The sequence below is a fragment of the Syngnathus scovelli genome, chromosome 3, assembly GCF_024217435.2.
Source record: "Syngnathus scovelli strain Florida chromosome 3, RoL_Ssco_1.2, whole genome shotgun sequence".
NCBI lineage: Eukaryota > Metazoa > Chordata > Actinopteri > Syngnathiformes > Syngnathidae > Syngnathus > Syngnathus scovelli.
The window spans coordinates 16386081-16406822 of NC_090849.1; the positions used below are offsets into that span (position 1 = coordinate 16386081).

The following is a 20742-nucleotide window of genomic DNA, read 5'->3' on the forward strand; positions in this document are numbered from 1 at the left end:
ATCATCGAAGCCAATAATCTGATGCCCAAGTTCTTGGAGACCGGTTTTCATAATGGACACAACCTACGAACACTGCAGAAAAAACTTGTTCATGTAAGTGACAGTCACAGCAGTCAACAACAAGACAGGACAAAACAAGAATTTATGAAAAAAAAAATCTACTAAAGGGAATTTACAATTAAGTTGTGTACATTTTTTAGATCTATATTCCATTAATGACTGCCCATCAGTTGAAGAAGACTAAGGCTGGCTGTCAGACTGAAGCAGGTTCTCCTCATGAAGAGTTTTGTGGTGGTAAGGAGACTCCAACCAAGCAGCCAAGTGACCAAGCACCCGTTCGAAATGAGCTACTTAACAGCACACACAAGTTTTTGACCTTGGTCAATTCAACTATTCAACAGCTTAAATCTCAAGGTTTGTATGCAACTTTATTAAGATGTCCATCTCTTGTGTGAATTCTCTGAGGGATCATGAAAGGTTTTGTCATTTTTTCTAGCATAATTTCCATTTATGTAATTGCACCATGTCAATGTTGAGCAACTTTTTCTGTTCTATTTTCATTGTAGATGACATTGCACTGAGCATCCCAGAGTTAGATCTGAAACCAGATGTCAGTGACCTGCTGACTAATTCAGCAGTAGTCGAGAAGTTGGAGCAGTGTGTGATGAACTGGCAGACCCAGCTTACTGTCGTTATTGAGGAGCAAGAAAAAAAGAAGCCTCTGACGCCGAGTCCGATGGCAGAAATCGTTTTTTGGCAGGAGCGTGTCTCCATCCTGAGTGCTCTGAGAATGAAGCTGAATCAACCTGTGGTAAAGAAGATTCTACTGGTGCTGACCAAAGCAAAAGCAGCTGTGATCCCCACTATGGAAGCGACCGAAGCGAAACTTGATAAATACTGCCTGGAGGCAGATGAAAATGTCCGCTTCCTCCAAACACTGGAAAGACATTTCAAAGTGAGCTATATGTTTGATCCAAATTTGGTGATATGTTCATATATATTAAAAAAAAAAGCCAGCCAGATGTTAATTCACAGGAGGAACGTTATAATTGTTCCACCATCCTCACCAAGTGTTTTATGTTGTAGAATCTGGCCACAGGAGCAAACTTTAGTGTGATTTTGGAGACCATCCCATCTCTAATGAACAGCCTACAAATTGTGTGGTTAATCTCCAGCCACTATAACAAGAATGAACGCATGGTCCCGTTGATGGAGCGGATTGTTTGGCAATTGTCTGAGCGTGTGGCTCAAGTCATTGATATCCATGTACTCTTCAGGTATGTGGATTCTAATTATGCATGAGGTCATTTCTTCATCATGAGAGTCTGATTGTGTCTCTTGGATAGAGAGGAAAGAAAGTTGGCAAAATCCAAGGTGACTGATGCCAAGCAAGTTCTGGATTTGTGGAAATCGTCTTATTTTGAAGTGCGTGCTGAAATTGAAGAAGGAAGAACTGGTCAACGTTGGGAGTTTGATAGAAGAAAGCTCTTTGAGAAAACTGATTACATGGCTGCTATCTGCCAGGACTTGTACAACGTTTTGGAGGTCAGTGTTGTCCTTCCAGGCATCGTCACACTGTTAACTCAATATTAATATTTGTCCTGGTTAATGCAGAATTTGGATGAGTATTTCAACATCTTTAGCCCAGAGTTAAAAAGTGTGACTTTGGACCCAAAACGTTTTGATGAGATGCTGACCAAAGTCGACACCCTCATCATTCCTTTTGAGGAAGCCACTTTTGATCCTTTCAATAGTTGTAAGATGAGCAGCTGGAAAATCATCATGCAAAACTTTAACAGTGGTCGTTATGTAAGTTTACAATTCAAAGGCATTTTCATGATGTATGTACTTTGGATTAATTTTGCTCTGCACCTTCTATTTTATGTTTGACCAGGCCATTGAGAGGGAGCTCATTGCCTTCATTGACAAGTCCTTCAAATCACTGCGCTCTTCAACTGCTGCTTTTGGAATGCTTATGAAATACAAAGACATTCGCTCGAGACCAGCCATCAACAAACATTTGATGAAAAAGACGAATGAACTTCTAGCTCAGTATTGCAAAGAGGTTTGTCTGAGATCACTTTCATTGCATACAGTATTTTTCCCAGTCAACGAGACAACTCCATCTTCAAGTCCTCAAAGCACATAATGATCCACCAATAGATCTTACCTGTATTAAGCATATGTCACTTATATTTCCTACAGGTGGACAGTGTGAATGACCTATTTGAGGAAAATAAAAACAAACCAAAAATAAATAAGAATGAGCCCCCCGTGGCAGGCAGCATCAGATGGGCACATACACTTTTTCACCATGTAAAAGATGGAATGCTTCCTCTCCTCACAATGCCGGATTTATTGGAGAGTGAAATGGGGAAATTGGCGAGTGATTCTACTTTTGCACGATTGCATTGACACGAATGGTAAGACAGATTTTTCATTTATTCTAAATGTGACTTTTGGGATTTTTTTTCTCAGGCAAAAAATAAATACTTGGAAATGGCAAAAAAAATGAGAGAGTATGCCGTTAAGAAGTATAAGTCATGGGTATCTGACACTGAACGCAACTTGCCGTTGTTACTCAAGACACCCATTTTGGCCATCATTGTGAATGAAAGCCAAGACCAGAAAGAGCTGGTTTGTATCATTGTCACTGGAATACCTCACAGTAAATAAGTAATGTAAATATATATATTTTTTTGTTTTGGAAATTTCTCATAAAGGTCATCCCAACCAAGTCTGAAATCAGTTCACAAAAGGACAGACGATACCGTGTTAACTTTCCACCAGAGATCATGACAATCATTTCAGAGACAAAAAACTTGATTTTAATGTCCTTCTCTGTGCCTGAGGTCGCTCAAAACGTGACTCTGCAGGAGCTCAACTTCATCAGGTGGTCAAAATTTCAGACTAGAACACATCACAACGACAACAAAAATCTTAACCTCTGCATTTTACATTGGATTTAGGTACAAGGATGATATACACAAGCTTGTCAGCAGCTACAACTCGACAGTTGATAGTCTGAGTGATGCAAAGATCGCCATGTTGTGTGAAATCATCAAAACAGTTGAAACACTCTTGTTATCAGGATGCAAAAGACTGAACTGGAATTCCTTGGGTAATGTTGCTAAAAAGTTGCTATAACTTCTTGCTCTGAAAAGAAATTTAGTTGAAATGAGCATATGTTTGAATTTAGCAATTTCAGATTTCATCACTGAAGCCAATCAAGAGCTCTCAAAGTTTGAGTCAATTGTCAGTCAAATAGACAACAACGAGACTGATATTGAAGCCAAGCTGCGATCGATAATGATGGCAGACCTCCTGAAATTCCCTGCTCCACATCAGACAGACCTTTTACCAAGTACATTTCACCAAAAAATTTTTTTTTTATATCAAATGTCACGCACCAAACTAATAATCTTTTTATCATTTTTTTCCAGGTGTCAGGGAGTTTTGTGAATGCATTGATGGAGAGCAGCTCAAGACATTACATTTGTTGAAAAGCAAATACACTGAAATTGGACCTATCATCACTAAGGTGGAACATTTGATTATGGAAACAAACACTGGCAAGTGCAGCAGTATGGCAAATTACTATGCATACTGGGAACGCAAGGTGCACGATTCGCTCATAAACATGATTCTGAGGTAATTAAGCAATAACAATTATTGAGCATCACACAAGGGCCATCTCGACAACAAGCATTCTATTGATTGCCACATTCAGGAACATCAAGGCCTTCAACGCTGTGCTGATAGGGAGCGAGCCTCTTTTCCGTATTGACGCCATCCTATCGGCCCCCAAGATTTTGTTGCAGCCTAAAACAAACGAAATCTGCCAGTTACTTATGTGCTGTATCAAAGATTGTGTCGAGAGCACCAAAGTAGGTGTCTTCTTGTCAGTCGTCTTGGACTGTTACAAATTTTAGGCTAGAGATGTGCATTGGCATGTGAACTCTGTCCACCTCCATGTTTGTGTTTCAGGAATTTGTGCGTTGGATGAATGGAACCTGCATTGAGTGCCCACCACAACATGTAGATGGTGATGACTTGGTGACTTTTAGCTTCTATGAAGAAGTGTGTCAACATCCTCAAATCAACGAAAGTGCCTTTGCCGTATCCCAGAATATTCAGCAGTTGCTGCTTTCTGTCGACCAGCACCTTAACCACTGGAAACAGTACCAGGTTCTATGGGAAAGGGACAAAGCCACAGTCTGTGAGAGGTTTGCTGCTAAAAACCCATCAAGTGCTATGTATGATCAAAGGCTGCAGTTCTATGCTCAAATTTGTGAAAAGGTGGTTCTGGAGCCTTTGTTTAAGAACGTACACGTTGTCCAATTAAACCTGGAGCCACTGTGCCGGACGGTGCAGGAGATGGCTGAGTCTTGGATCAATTCATTGGGGAGTTGGCTCAACAAGTCAGCCAAGGAGGAACTCTTCAACTTAAAAGATCAACTCATGGTAAAATGCATTGTGAAAAACTTTTTCCCTATTTGTTTTCCTTTGGATAATTTGTGTTCCACAGCAACTTTCTGAGAAGCTAAAACAGAGTCCTGACACCTTTGAGAACTTGAAGAATGTCCTTAGGACTGTGTCAACCATTAGAGACATGTCTCTTAATGTGGAGTTGTGCATCATGGATATCCAGGAAAAATACAGAACGTTGACTCTGTACAAAGTGGAGGTACTGTAAAATTATAAATTCTATTCATATTAAATTCATATTTTTCAAAATTATGGAGACTTTCTTTATGTGTAGATTGAAAAAGCTGAACTGGAACTTGGAGCAAATATTAAGAAGATTTGGAAGGACTTGTTTGCAAAATCCAGACAAGTGGATCTGAGTCTGACAGACGTAAAAACATCATTCAAAGAGGTTAGAACATTGGAACGTAGCATAAACAATCACATCACATAAAAAGGCAAAAATTACAGTAGTACTGCTGCAGTTTTATATTCATCACCTGTTTTACATCCAGACTACTAAGAAGATGGCAGAAGACTTTCAAGAGGAGTTGTCCATCTTTTCTGAAAGTTTTAACATGCATGGTCCTGGAGCTGTTGGAAATGACTTAGATAAAGGTATGTAGTTTTTTTTATTTGTAACCTGCACAGTAATTATGTGAGTATCATTCAATGGTAATGCATTGAGCCATCTGGATCTTTTCTTCTAGGACTTTTAATCATGGAATCCTATGAAGCCGAGCTGGCCAAGATGGTGGAAAGACGGCAGGAGCTAGCCAATGCTGAGAAGCTAATGGACCTCTCCGTCCTCGCATATCCAGAGATTGTAAGCATCCAAAAAGACATGAATGGCTTACGGCAGATTTATGGTATCTACCGTGATCAAAAGGTCAGCTTTAAATTTCTCTTTTAAGAATTCACACTAACACAAATATCATGATATCAGATTTTATGGACAATTCATATCTCTGGTTCCTGATATTGTTTCTCAGATTGCAAAGACCAAGTGGTCACAGACCTTGTGGGTGGACTTAGATATCCACTTGCTTCAGCGAGGTATTGAATCCTTTGTCCAAGATTTGAGGAAGCTGCCCAAAGATGTGCGAGCCCTGCCTGCGGCTTGCTTTGTCGACAGCAGATTGAAGGAATTCACAGATTCTCTTCCTCTTTTGCTGGATCTGAAGAATGAAGCACTCAGAGAAAGGTCAGTGTCCTTACTTGATCATAATCATTTTTTAGATTACAACATATTTTTAGATTAGAACATAAATGAACTGGTCATTTAAGAGATTTGGATTTTCGAAACTTTTTCCATTTTTCGACAAATGGAAGTTCTGTGGTTTTATACTCGGTTGCACCAGACACTGGAAGGAGTTGATGAAAAGGACTGGCACAAGCTTTGAGATGAACACAAGCAGCTTTACTCTGGAGAACATGTTTGCCATGGATCTTCATAAATATGCCGATGTCATTGATGATATTGTCACCTCGGCTGTGAAAGAGCTTGGTATTGAAAAGGTAAGCGCTTCTCTCCATAGATGATCCTGGATTTGAGGTGGACGCAAATATCTAAGAATTTCTGTGTGTGCTTCTAAGGGTGTCAAGGAGATAGTGGAGACCTGGGAAAAGATGAAATTCATTGTACAACCCTACAGTAAAGGCACCCAGCAACAGTCTTTTGTCTTGGGTGCGGTAGATGAGATCCTGTCGATTGTGGACAATGACGCCATGAATTTGCAGAGCATGGCTGGGAGCCGTTTTGTTGGACCTTTCTTGAGCACCATTCAAAAATGGGAAAAGAACCTGTCTCTTATCAGCGAGACCATAGAGGTTACAAGTCAAGCCCCGTTCAACACTTGAGCTGAATTTGTAAATACTGAATGAAAAATGTTTTACACAGGTTTGGTTGCTAGTACAAAGGAAATGGATGTACTTGGAGAGCATATTCATTGGTGGAGATATTTCTTCCCAGTTACCGCAGGAAGCCAAGAAATTTGACATCATTGACAAAAAGTTCAAAGATGTGAGTGTTGGTCAAATATGAATATAATTCATAACTGAACTATAAATTGTATAATATTATTTGCTGTGCAGATAATGAATGAAACACAGAGCAACCCAAACATAAAGCACTGTTGCCTGGTCCCAAACCGGCTAACGGACCTGCAGACCCTCAGTGAGAATCTCGAGAGGTGTCAGAAGAGTCTCAACGACTACTTGGATTCTAAACGGGACGCATTCCCTCGCTTCTTCTTCATCTCTGATGATGAACTGCTCAGCATTTTGGGGAGTAGTCACCATGAATGTGTGCAGGAACATATGATCAAGGTAACAGTGGACAGATATTGTCCTTCAAAATAGCTGGTAGAGAATGTAAAACGTTCCGACCTTTCCTCTCCCTTCTTCCGCAAGATGTATGATAACATCGCATCTCTCCGGTTTGACTCGGAAAGCAATGGGGAAATATCAGCGGGAGCTATGGTGTCCGCCGAGGGTGAGGTGATGGACTTTCAAAAGGCCGTTCCAGTCAAAGGAAGGGTGGAGGAGTGGATGACAGGAGTTCTACACGAGATGAGGAGAACGAATCGACTCATCACTAAGGAAGCGATCTTCCGCTACTGTGAGGACAGAGGCAGGTGTGTGTCAGCGTGTTTATAGTAACCCCGACTGCAAGTAAAACCTTTCCCACCCACCACGAGTCTGCTTGTCCCTCAGGGTGGACTGGATGTTGCTGTTCCAGGGCATGGTGGTGCTGGCTACAAATCAAGTGTGGTGGACGTGGGAGGTGGAAGATGTTTTTAAAAACTTGAAAAAGGGAGACAAATACGCTCTGAAGAACTATGCCACAAAAATGCACCAGCAGATTGATGAGCTGGTGACACGTTCCACACAGCCTTTGAAGAAAAATGACAGAAAGAAGATCAACACCGTCCTTATTATCGATGTTCACGCAAGAGACATTGTAGACAACTTTGTCTTGAACAGGTACAGCTCATTTTGGGCTAACAACGATCATCCACTTGCGTGTAAAGACCGACTTGAGTGTCGTGGTCCTCTCTGCAGTATTACAGATGCTAAGGAGTTTGAGTGGGAAAGTCAATTAAGATTCTACTGGGTCCAGGAAGAGGACAATCTTCTCGTGCGTCAGTGCAGTGCGACTTTCAGCTACGGCTACGAATACATGGGGTTGAATGGTCGGTTGGTTATAACTCCTCTGACAGACCGGATCTACCTCACCATCACACAGGTTTGGGAAGACTTAACACACATTAAAGCACACAGTTGTTGACTTGTTGACGTTTGTGTGAAGGCTCTCTCCATGTTCCTGGGTGGAGCTCCTGCCGGACCAGCTGGCACTGGAAAGACAGAGTCCACCAAAGATCTCGCCAAAGCTCTGGGCCTGCTCTGTGTGGTTACCAACTGTGGTGAAGGCATGGACTACATGGTAGCCAATCAGAAGCAGCGACTGCATTGCCTTCACGGATCACTTCGACATTTGTGTGCGAACCATTCCCTTCCTTGTGCAGGCTGTGGGGAAGATCCTCTCCGGCCTGGCTCAATGTGGAGCTTGGGGCTGCTTTGATGAATTCAACCGTATCGATGCCTCAGTCCTTTCAGTTATCTCTTCCCAAATCCAAACCATCCGCAATGCTCTCATTTTGCATCTTAAAATATTCAATGTAAGTCTTTGAAATGCTATATATTGTGTCGTTCAACTAACCACTACCATATCCTTTTGGAAATCAGTTTGAAGGTCACGAGATTACCCTGGATAGCCGAATCGGGATCTTCATCACCATGAACCCAGGCTATGCGGGGCGCACAGAGCTGCCTGAATCAGTCAAAGCGCTCTTCAGGCCTGTGGTGGTGATCGTGCCCGACTTGCAACAGATTTGTGAGATCATGCTGTTTTCTGAGGGATTCCTGATGGCCAAGGCAAGCATTTGAGCCGCAATTGATATTTGCATTAAGACAACACTCCAAAACGTTGACAAACACATTTTCTCCTGAAAACATCTCTCCACTGTGGTTCCATCCAGGTCCTTGCAAAGAAGATGACGGTGCTGTACAAGTTGGCTCGTGAGCAGCTGTCCAAGCAGTCTCATTATGACTTTGGCCTGCGAGCTTTGAAATCTGTCCTTGTCATGGCAGGAGAACTGAAGAGAGGCTCTCCAGAAATCACTGAGGTACAATCATCATCGTATTATGACAAATTTAATTCCTGCATGGCAACTACCTCCAGAGGATTTAATTTAATGCTGTTTTCCTTCAAGCCATTGTTTTGTTTAGTTTTTTCACATTTTTTGCAGTGACACCTTTTTAAGAGGTTCCCTCCTTTCTCTGCAGGATGTGGTATTAATGCGAGCCCTGAGGGATATGAATCTTCCAAAGTTTATATTTGAGGATGTGCCTCTGTTCCTTGGGCTGATCGCAGACCTGTTTCCAGGGCTGGAATGCCCTCGTGTTCGCTATCCCAACTTCAATGATGCTGTAGAAGGAAACCTGGAAGACAACAAATATGTCTTGTTGCCTGTCCAGGTTCGTAGTGTCTAATTATTTAAACCCCGGTTTTCCACTGTGTGCAACAATCATTTGACGTTTGAGTCTTGGGATGGTGTCTGTGCTTTCAGGTGGATAAAGTGGTGCAAATGTACGAAACAATGATGACACGACACACAACTATGATAGTGGGCCCAACAGGGGGAGGCAAATCGGTTGTAATCAGCACATTATGTCAAGCTCAAACCAAGTCAGTGTTATTTCAGACAAACTCATTTTAAACTGCTGCCATGTATGGTACTGCCTATGTGACGCTGTCATCCGATTTCATCACCAGATTGGGATTTCACACCAAATTATACCCTCTGAACCCCAAAGCTGTGAGTGTCATTGAACTTTATGGTATTCTGGATCCAGACACTCGGGACTGGACGGATGGGGTCTTATCCAACATCTTCCGTGAGATCAACAAGCCGACCGACAAACAAGAGAGGAGGTAAGGCCAACACGAACTCTCTTCCTCTCTCAGTGTTGAAATAAAATCAATTGCAATTTATCACACAATACTCCCAGATATATTCTATTTGATGGGGATGTGGATGCTCTTTGGGTTGAGAACATGAATTCAGTAATGGACGACAACAAGCTTCTCACTCTGGCTAACGGAGAACGAATTCGTTTACAAGGTCACTGTGCCTTGCTGTTTGAGGTTTGTATGTCATTTACTGCAGCCACGCATGTATCATCTACATACGTGTGAATAATGTACATTGATTCCAGGTTGGAGATCTGCAGTATGCTTCCCCTGCTACCGTCTCACGCTGTGGAATGGTTTATGTGGACCCCAAAAATCTACGCTACACCCCATATTGGCAGAAGTGGTTGACAGACAGACCCATCAAAGTAGACCACCCTCATTTTTTTGGAAATGTATCATTCACACTTGAGTCATTTCTTTACCTTTTTGTGTGTGTGTGTTTAGGAACAGGAAGATCTTGATAAGCTTTTTGAAAAGTACGTGCACATCTTGATTGACATGATTGTGGAAGGTATCGTGGATGGGAAACAAGGACAGAAACTGAAGACTGTTGTCCCGCAGACTGACCTAAATATGGTTTGTGTGACCTGTGTTGCCTGATTTTTGGAAGAAAGGTGACATCATTTGTGATCCAGTCAGGTGACGGCGATTCATATTGTGTCGGTGATCTGTTCAGGTATCGCAGCTGTGCATGATGCTGGAAGCCCTTCTTGAAACTGAGAACCTGAGTCCTGACGTGTTAGAGTGTTACTACCTAGAAGCTCTGTACTGCTCTCTTGGGGCAACATTGGTGGATGGCGGAAGAGAGAAATTTGATGACTTAATCAAAAGGACTGCTTGCTTAACTATTGTGAGTGATGAAAAAACATTGGCTGGACCTGGTGAGATCCCAGGTAAGAGATAAATTTGGAGGATGGTTTTTATGAATTGATATTCACTTATTTTAAACAAGTTATGAACAAGAAGTAAACTAGTTTTTGCACGGAATCAAAGCCATTGTCAATGTTGATGATGATTAATCTTTTCTATTTTTTATTCAGGGTACCTGCCCACTCTCTTTGATTTTCATTTTGATGGAACACAACAGAAGTGGCTTCCCTGGAGTTGTCTCGTCTCAAAATACATTCATAATCATGACGTGAAATTTGTTGATATTTTAGGTAAGGCCATTATGTAAAATTTACTGTGAGTGATTTTAACCAACCCAGCTTCTTCCTGCTCATATCTCAAATGTTTTGCCTTTGCCTCAGTCCCAACGGTGGACACCACAAAAACAACCTGGATCCTGGAGCAGATGGTGAAGATAAAGAGATCTGTTCTTTTGGTTGGCAACCCGGGAACCTCTAAAACAGCCACCATTCAAAACTTTCTGAAGAACCAAAACGAAGAAAAAAACGTGAGTTCACCATCCAGTCATTGCAACATTTATGACTGCCCCAGCTGATTTGCATAATATTTCCCAACAGATGACTTTGACCATCAACCTTTCGTCCAGGACAACATCAATGGACCTCCAGAAAAACCTTGAGGCCAATATAGAGAAAAGGACCAAAGATGTATACGGTCCTCCTGTGGGCAAAAGATTGTTGGTCTTTATAGATGACATGAATATGCCAAAGGTATCTACTTTGTACGATCTACTTTAACCTGACGGTTTGAAGCGCCATCTTCATGCTTCCTATTCAGGTGGATAGCTATGGCACACAGCAGCCAATTGCACTGCTGAAGCTCTTATTGGACAGAGGAGGCATCTATGACCGAGGGAAGGAGCTCACCTACAAAACCCTCAAGGACCTCGGCTTCATCGCAGCCATGGGGATAGCTGGAGGCGGGAGGAACGAGGTGGACACTCGCTTTGTTTCACTCTTCAGCGTCTTCAGCATCCCTTTTCCTGCTATGGAGTCTCTCCACCTGATCTATGCCTCCATTATTAAAGGCCACACCAAGGTGAGTCGCAACTGGTCTCAATGCACCTCATTCATGCCATGTCTCATTAATTTGATTGGATATTTTAGAACTTTGAGGATGCAGTACAGAAGGTTTGCGATAAAATCACCGTCTGCACCCTGGAGCTGTACAACGGCCTCGTCAAAGACCTTCCACCGACTCCAGCAAAGTTTCATTACATCTTTAACCTGCGAGACCTATCGAGGGTCTACAATGGCTTGACCCTCACTCAACCTGAGAGGTATGATCAAGTCAATTAATTATTTTGATATTACATTGTGCTTTGTATTTGTGTCCTTGATATTTGCTTGACTTCATTTCACCATAACAGATTTTCAACGGTCTCTATATTTGTACGGGTTTGGCGAAACGAGTGTCTGAGAATTTTCCACGATAGACTCATTGATGAAAAAGACAAAAAAATAGTATGAACTCATTTTCTGTTTACTATAATAATATTGCTTTAAAGATTTGATGACACCAGTGGATCCCCTTCCTCCCCAGGTTCAGGCTCTTATAAAGAACTTAGTTGAAGTGCATTTCAAGGCCAACTTGGATGATGTTATGAGAGACCCGATTCTTTTTGGAGACTACAGAGCAGCGCTTAGTAATACAGAATCAAGAGTATATGAGGACTTGCTGGATTATGAAGCTTGTAAAGCTCTATTTCAGGTATAATAATGTTGTTATCAGTGAAATGTTGTTTTATGGTTTGAAATTGGACCAGTCAAAAAGACCAATGTTGTATTCTGCAGGAGATTCTAGAGGAATATAATGATAGAATCTCAAGGATGAATCTGGTGCTGTTCTATGACGCTTTGGAACATCTGACCCGCGTGCACCGAATCATCCGCATCGATCGATGTCATGCTCTGCTTGTGGGTGTGGGAGGCTCGGGCAAGCAGTCCATCACCAAGCTTGCTGCCTTCGCTGCTGACTGCGAGGTTGTAAAACAAATAATACATGTTGAAAATAAATCGCATCTAAACGTTTATGGCTCTCATACGTTCGCCAAAATAAATTATTTCAAGGTCTGCAAACTCCAGTTCCAATCAGATTGTGTAAAATGTAAATAGGTGTAATGATTTGATAATCCTTTTCAACCGCTCGTCAATTGATTACTACACTATAAAGACATTTAATGTTCAAAATGAAAAACTAACTACAGCTTGAACATAAAATATCTTGTCTTTGTATTAAATTGAGTATTGATTGACAAAGATTTGCAAAACATTGTATTCTGTTTTTATTTACATTTTACACAATGTCCCAAATTCATTCGAACTGGGGTTTGTATTTGAAATCATGACTTTAAATTCTAATAGCAGCCTTTTTTTTGTCCTCCTCAGGTGTTTGAGATAACACTCAGCCGAGGATATTCGGAGTCAAACTTTTATGAAGAATTGAAAACATTGTATCTGAAACTTGGCATTGAAAATAAGAAGACCGTGTTTCTCTTCACTGATGTTCATGTTGCTGAGGAAGGTTTTTTGGAGCTCATCAACAACATGCTTACGTCAGGTTGGACATACTGTACCTTTTAATGTTTTATATTTAATGATTTAATTATTTGATGAAACAAGCTTTCTTCTGGTAGGTATTGTTCCTGCGTTGTTTCCCGATGATGAGAAAGAAGCGATTCTCAACCAGCTTCGCGAAGAAGCCCTGATGAATGGATCCGGTCCTTCTAAAGACAGTGTGTGGCAGTATTTTGTCAATAAAAGTGCCAGCAACCTACACATTGTTTTAGGGATGTCTCCTGTGGGAGATACCCTGAGAACACGTTGCAGAAACTTTCCAGGTAAAACAGAAAAATATTGTTTTTTTAATGTCATTAATAATTACATTTTTCTTTTCTTTTTTTCAGGACTGATGAACAACACTGTGATTGACTGGATCTTACCATGGCCTCCCCAGGCATTGCGTGCTGTAGCTGAGTTTTTCCTCGGTTTGTAGTAAACATATTTTTGGAATCTGTTTGTCTCAGAAACATAACATGCTTAAATTGAGCTCCTTAGTTTTTATGCCATTTAGTTTTATCTCATTCCAACTACTGACATGATTTACAACATAATCTATTTCAGGAGTTAGTCATGAGGTTTGTGCTGGTTTGTTAATTGCCCTAATTAGTCAATACAAATGAAACATCAAACAAAACTTCCACAGCTTGTGATGTGACGTGTGCGTGAATAAAATATTGCAACTGGAATGTTGTGCTTTGTTATTTGTACAGGTGAAAGTGAAATGATTCCTAAGGAACACGCTCACGCTGTTATCGAGCATGTCTGCATGGTTCATAAATCGGTTGGCGACTACAGCATTCGGTTCCTGCAAAAACTTCGACGTTCTAACTATGTCACCCCGAAGAACTACTTGGACTTCATAAGCACATATGCTAGCCTGCTGCAGGAAAAGGATCAGTATATTCTTGGTATGAGGATAGGAAATAATGGAATGGTTAAATTTGCAGCGGGAATGTGACGATTATTGATGTGTTCCAGCGCAGTGCAAACGTCTCGAAGGAGGCTTGGATAAGCTGAAGGAAGCCAGCGTGCAACTGGATGAGCTGAACATCAAACTGGCAGAGCAGAAGATGGTTCTCGCGGAAAAGTCCACAGCCTGTGAGACCATGCTGATAGAGATTGCCTCTAACACCACTGTGGGTCAGTGAAAACCTGCAAAGCTTCAATGATGTTGTCCTGGCTGAAAAATAAAATCATAACGTACTGCTACCGTACCGCTGGTAAATGCAAACTTTCCCTTTTAGCCGAGGAGAAAAAGACACTGGCCGAAGAGAAAGCCACGGAGATTGAAGAGCAAAACAAAGTGATTGCTGTCGAAAAGGCAGAAGCAGAAACATCCCTGGCTGAAGCTCTGCCGGCATTAGAAGCCGCTCGCATTGCCTTGCAAGACCTCGATAAATCTGACGTCACTGAGATCAGGTAAAGTCTGGCAGGATGACTTGTCCAACGAAATTGGTCTAGTGTACATTCATTTTATTGGATGAAGTTGATTGGCGTGTCCATCCTGCCGTTCGCTCGTTCCTTCATTTAGATCCTTTGCAAAGCCGCCCAAGCAGGTCCAGGTGGTGTGTGAGTGCATCCTGGTGCTGTGTAAGAAAAAGGAAATTAGCTGGCAAGCCGCCAAGGCGATGATGTCAGATCCTGGCTTTCTGCGTTCACTGATGGAGATGGACTGTGATGCAATCAGTCCCAACCAGGTCAAGACTGTCAAAGGTAGGTCAACTTACTGATCAATTAGGAGGCAATAATCAACGAAATTCATCATGGTCAAATTTGCATTGCTCACCATGCAGTCTGCGACAGTGACTTCCTTGTGCGCTTTGCTTCATAGGTTTCTTGAAGGCCCTCGGGACCAGCCTTGAAGAAATGCAGGGCATCAGCAAAGCAGGTTCAGGAATGTACAAATTTGTAGATGCTGTTGTCGGTTACTGCGAAGTCGCCCGAGAGATCAAACCCAAAAGGGACAAAGTAACGTAAAATCAGGTCAGCGAATTAGATTTACAGAATGAACAGTAATGTGACTCGTATTTTGCAGGTGGCCCGTCTCGAAAGAAATTTCTTTCAGAGTAAGAAAGAGTTGGAGACCATTCAAAATGAGCTCACTGATATCCAGAGAGAATTGAAGGCTCTCGGCGACAAATATCAAACCGCTATTGCGGAGAAACAGAAACTGCAAGAGGAAGCCGAACTCATGGAGAGAAGACTGATAGCTGCCGACAAACTCATCTCAGGCTTGAGCTCTGAGAATGTGAGGTGAGATGGCTGTGGAAGTGCTGAACAGCACTCCAAAAGAGATGCCAACTTGTTGTTTATTCTTTTTCCTGGTTCCCGTTTCTAGGTGGACGCAAGATTTAGAGGGGTTGAAGCAGCGGCGCGTGCGTCTCCTCGGAGACTGCCTCCTCTCGGCTGGCTTCCTGAGCTACGAGGGAGCCTTCAGCTGGGACTTCAGGAATCTGATGGTGTATGAAACCTGGGTTAATGACGTCAATAAGAGAGGCATCCCCTTGAGCGAACCTTTTAAAGTGGACAACTTACTCACGGACGAGGTGGAGATCAGCAGGTCAGAAGGAACCGACGTGCTTGCTGAGAACGACTTGCCGTTGTCTTCGTTTTGGCTCAACGTCGGGAATTTACAGGTGGGGGTCGGAGGGCTTGCCCCCGGACGAACTGTCGGTGCAGAATGGGATCCTCACGACGAGAGGCAGCCGATTCCCCATGTGCATCGACCCGCAACAGCAAGCCCTCAATTGGATTAAGAAGAAGGAGGCGAGCAATAACCTCAAGGTACAAAAAATTCCATTATTGTTTCGTGTGATGCATTGTCACTGTTCACAATTTTCAGAATAGCTCCTTTGAACAAAATTCGAGCATTCCCCCAAATGGCGACCTACTTTTGTTCACAGATCTCGTCCTTCAACGATCCAGACTTCCTGAAACATCTGGAGATGGCCATCAAATATGGATTCCCGTTCCTATTCCAAGACGTGGATGAGTACATTGACCCTGTGATTGACAATGTCCTTGAGAGGAACCTGAAAGGAGCAGAGGGCAGGCAGGTGGTCATGCTGGGTGACAAAGAGGTGGACTATGATCCCAACTTCAGACTTTACCTCAACACCAAGCTGGGAAACCCCAAATTTTCTCCATCTGTCTTTGGAAAAGCCATGGTTATCAATTATACCGGTAAGAGCGCTTGGTTTGACAACCTCCGTTGTGGTGCGCATTCTGGCCCAGGCTGAAACTTCAATTGACCTGCAGTGACCCTGAAGGGCCTGGAGGACCAGTTGCTCAGTGTCATCATGGGCTTCGAGAAGAAGGAGCTGGAAGAGCAGCGTGAGTTTCTGATCCAAGAGACGAGCGACAACAAGAAGCTGCTGAAGAACCTCGGTGACACCCTGCTCAGGGAGCTGGCCACGTCCACGGGAAACATGTTGGACAACACGGAGCTGGTCTACACCTTGGAGGAAACCAAGTCCAAATCCAGCGAGGTCAGTTTGCCCAGAGAAAGACGCATTGATAGTTAGCCGTCGTGTTTGACTTTCCGACCGTGTGATGGTCAGGTATTTGAGAAACTCAAGTTGGCTGTGACAACATCAGTGGACATCGATGTGCTCCGAAACGGCTACCGACCGGCTGCCAAGCGCGGGGCCATTTTGTTCTTTGCTTTGACGGAAATGGCTCTGGTAAACAGCATGTACCAGTATTCTCTAGCCTCGTATCTGGAAGTGTTTGACTTTTCCCTGCGTAAGTCGACACCAAATACAGCCCTGCCAGAAAGACTGAAAAACATCAGGAACAGTCTGACATATAACGTTTATAATTACGGCTGTACAGGTGAGGCACATCTTCCAAATATATGACTTTCTTTTCCAGTTTCACAGTATAATCGTGGATGCTTTTTTTTTGCTCACAGGTCTGTTTGAGAAACACAAGCTTCTCTTCTCATTCAACATGACTATAAAAATTGAACAGGCGGAAGATCGAGTGCCCCAGGAGGAACTGGAGTTCTTCATCAAAGGTGACCGACTTGACGAAACTCCTCGTAGGTTGTGAGCGTTTGCACTCATGGCAAACCGGCTTTGTCTTGTGCAAAGGTAATCTGTCCCTGGAAAAGACTTCGCGCCAAAAGACTTGTAACTGGCTTCCCGATTCTTCCTGGGAAGATGTCGTGAAACTTTCAGAGCTTTTTCCTGGCCAGTTTGCGTCTTTGCCGGACGATGTTTGTAGAAACTCGTCAGAGTGGCAAACGGTAAGTGGCGCTCCTTCGACCCATTTAATCGCAAACTTTTCCCTCATCGACCATCCGACTGCCCTTGTGTTTCTTTGCAGTGGTATGATCTTGATGCACCGGAACAGGCTCCGATGCCAATGAAATATGGCGAGAGGCTGACGGACTTTCAGAAGCTGCTCCTGCTGCGCTGTTTCCGGGTCGACAGAGTCTACAGAGCCATCACCGACTACGTCACCATCACCATGGGCGAGAGGTCCTTCTTTTAGTTGAAGTGTATTGAATGGCATAAATCGGGCGAACGTGCCTATAGATAATGTTTAATATCTTTTTTGCCAGATATGTTCAACCTCCGGTGATCAGTTTTGACGTTATTTATGAGCAGAGCACTCAGTTCTCCCCCATCGTCTTCATCCTGAGCCCTGGCTCTGACCCCGGAGCTGACCTCATGAAACTCGCTGACAGGACTGGCTTTGGGAGCAAGTTCAAGTTCCTTGCTATGGGCCAAGGCCAGGAGAAGGTACCATTGATTATTTTTTTCCTTAAATCACTCTTAAAGGGCATTATCATGCTGCATATGAAATGGCTGAATGGTAGAATGTCCATCTCACAAGTGCAAAATATGTTATGGCATCTTATGGTTGGTCCTCTTTTCTTTCCCCCAATCCCAGACAATATAGGATAGGAAATAGGAACAGGAAAAACCAGGGGGGAAAGCTCATCAGAGGGAAAAGGCCTGAACAAACATGACAAAGCAAACAACTGTTGTCAAAATAAAATAACGCCCTGAACATAACCTTCAAAACTGCATAAAGGATCAGTATCTTGTCATGAATATTAATATTCTTCATTCTTAGCAATAATGGAAATACTGACCCTTATATATAGTTTTGGGCCACAGCAATAGCTGTCTACTATTTAAAAGTTGAAAAAAGGATGTGAAACATGATGTTCTATTTTGCCCACTTCTTAAGGTTGCACTACACCTTCTAGAACTGGCGGCGGCTCGTGGTCAGTGGTTGATGTTACAGAACTGTCACCTGCTGGTTAAATGGCTGAAAGATTTGGAGAAGTGCATCGAGAGGGTCACCAAGCCTCACCCCAACTTTCGCCTTTGGTTGACCACCAACCCTATTGATGATTTCCCCATTGGCATTCTTCAAAAGTCTCTGAAGGTGGAATGACCAGCTCTCGTTATGTTTAGCAACGGGACCGCGTGAAACATAAATGTTGCTTTCCTCCTTGAACAATGTCTTGCCCCGCAGGTTGTGACCGAGGCTCCAAATGGTCTCAAACTCAACATGAGAGCCACCTACTCTAAAATCTCCCATCAGACGATGACGGATTGCCCGCATACGGCCTTCCGCAGCCTGGTCTACGTGCTGTCTTTCTTCCATGCCGTGGTGCAAGAGAGGCGCAAGTATGGCAAAATTGGATGGAATGTCCCCTACGACTTTAGCGAATCAGACTTCTTGGTAAGCAGTCCTAGGAACTGTCTGGACCGATCTGAACCGGCTTGCGTTACCTCGGTGTTGCAACTGTGCTCGACAGGTGTGTTTGGAGATCTTGAACACCTACCTGACCAAAGCTCACAACCAGAAAGAGAGCAATATTCCCTGGGGAAGTATTAAGTATCTCGTAGGCGAGGTTAGTTTACGAGATTAGAACACGTCATACAACAGTGCTGCAAATTAATTATGTTCACATTTTGCAGGTGATGTACGGTGGACGAGTCATTGACAGTTTTGACCGCCGGATCCTGAACGTCTACATGGATGAGTACTTTGGAGACTTCCTCTTTTATGACTTTTGCCAATTCCACTTTTTCAAAAACAATGAGGTAGACTACAAGATTCCTCCAAATGGACCCGAGGATGTTTATGTTGGTCAGTTTTTAGTTGTGTCCCTCTGTGTGCATTTCTATCGTTCACTATTATGCTTCATCGCTTGTCATTGGTTACAGACGAGATTGAATCTCTTCCACTGGCAAACACCCCCGAGGTGATGGGCCTTCATTCCAACGCAGAGATCGGCTACTACACACAATCAGCAAAAGACATGTGGTTGCATCTCATCGATCTGCAACCGCAGACAGGTACCATGTGGCACTTGTCGTCCCTTTTTCTCACTTGTGTTCTATGTGGGGCTTTGCCATTTCACAACTGCTCTCTGCTGCTTCAGGCGAGTCTGGTGGAAGCATCAGCAGGGACGAGTACATCACTCAGGTGGCCCAGGACATCCAGAACAAGTTGCCTGCAGTATTTGACCTGGATGTTATCCGCAAGAAATTTGCCACTGAGATCTCTCCGACATCGGTGGTGCTGCTTCAAGAACTAGAGCGCTTCAACAAGCTCATCGTTCGCATGAAGCGGTCTCTGGCTGAGCTGCAGAGGGTGAGAGGGAGGGACACGCATGTGGCCTTTTATCTGTCTAGCAGACTTGCCTCGATTACCATTGTGTGGCCCGTGTAGGCCTTGGCCGGTGAGGTGGGCATGAGCAGTGAGCTGGATGAAGTTGCCCGGGCCCTTTTTAACGGTCAGATCCCTGCTACTTGGAAGAAGTTGGCACCTGACACACTCAAGTCGCTGGGCAACTGGATGATTCATTTCAAGAGACGATTTGAGCAGTATAAGTCATGGGTGAGGAAAGTCGTGCATGACATCATGTGCATTTGTGCAACAGATTTATTTGCATTATTTTTTGTCAATCCAAAGGTGGATTCAACAGAGCCAAAGGTCATGTGGTTATCAGGACTCCACATCCCAGAATCCTACCTGACTGCCTTAGTTCAAGCTGCATGCAGAGCAAATGGTTGGCCTCTGGATCTTTCCACACTTTACACTGAGGTGACCCGCCACCGTGAAGAGCACGAAATCAGAGACAGACCTGCACAGGGTAATGAACTGATCCCAATTTGATCAGATGTCACTTGAGACTGATTTATAAGAGTTTTTTCTTGCAGGTTGCTTCGTGTCTGGTTTATACCTTGAAGGAGCAGACTGGGACATGGAAATGGGCTGCCTGGTGAAGAGTAAACCAAAAGTTCTTGTGGTTCAGCTGCCTATTCTCAGAGTCATCCCCATTGAGACCCAACGTCTCAGGTTGCAGGTGTGGATCACAATCCATAATGTGTGCATCAATCAATTTATTGTTTCCCCACCTAAAGTTTGCGCCAATGCTTGTGTGTTTTTCTTCACAGAACACATTGCGGACACCAGTGTACACTACATCGTTGCGGAGGAATGCAATGGGTGTTGGTTTGGTTTTCGAGGCTGATCTGTTCACCACGCAGCACCTCTCCCATTGGGTGCTCCAGGGTGTCTGTTTATCCCTCAATACTGACTAAAAATAATATTTACCATTTACATCATCATCATCATCTCAAACCAGACTTGTTGACATGACAGACTGACTTTATTGGCTACATGGTTTGGTACACCTGCACAGAATAATGGGGTGAAATGCAAAATAAAAATATTGTGCCCATAAAACATAATTTCCTGTTTTGATTTACATTGTCAAGTTTAAAATGTATTTAT

The 20742-nt window shown here is 43.2% G+C and overlaps 1 protein-coding gene across 1 annotated transcript; it reads left to right on the forward strand.

The window, feature by feature from the left end:
* Positions 1–208: 208 nt before the first annotated feature.
* Positions 209–20683, forward strand: LOC125965833 (dynein axonemal heavy chain 10-like). The gene is made up of 73 exons (XM_049716674.1): positions 209–414; positions 567–955; positions 1087–1277; positions 1347–1545; positions 1615–1809; positions 1895–2065; positions 2206–2382; positions 2479–2637; positions 2724–2893; positions 2970–3121; positions 3200–3364; positions 3444–3651; positions 3731–3887; positions 3988–4464; positions 4529–4687; positions 4763–4879; positions 4983–5085; positions 5178–5356; positions 5460–5671; positions 5829–5985; positions 6064–6297; positions 6368–6490; positions 6562–6795; positions 6880–7103; positions 7183–7452; positions 7531–7714; positions 7778–7912; positions 7995–8147; positions 8215–8403; positions 8508–8654; positions 8815–9006; positions 9099–9217; positions 9305–9463; positions 9541–9676; positions 9748–9870; positions 9950–10081; positions 10182–10398; positions 10546–10665; positions 10756–10901; positions 10972–11124; positions 11192–11452; positions 11521–11693; positions 11784–11877; positions 11957–12124; positions 12208–12396; positions 12802–12973; positions 13050–13253; positions 13320–13400; positions 13686–13883; positions 13954–14115; positions 14220–14394; positions 14507–14688; positions 14807–14943; positions 15011–15228; positions 15314–15535; positions 15612–15759; positions 15879–16158; positions 16234–16463; positions 16536–16809; positions 16889–16993; positions 17070–17224; positions 17305–17459; positions 17543–17723; positions 18178–18378; positions 18469–18678; positions 18755–18850; positions 18918–19089; positions 19167–19298; positions 19385–19596; positions 19675–19842; positions 19918–20098; positions 20166–20311; positions 20403–20683. Exons 1-73 carry the CDS (start codon positions 216–218, stop codon positions 20547–20549), a joined length of 13155 nt encoding a protein of 4384 aa, XP_049572631.1. The 5' UTR covers positions 209–215; the 3' UTR covers positions 20550–20683.
* The last annotated feature ends 59 nt before the right edge of the window (positions 20684–20742 follow it).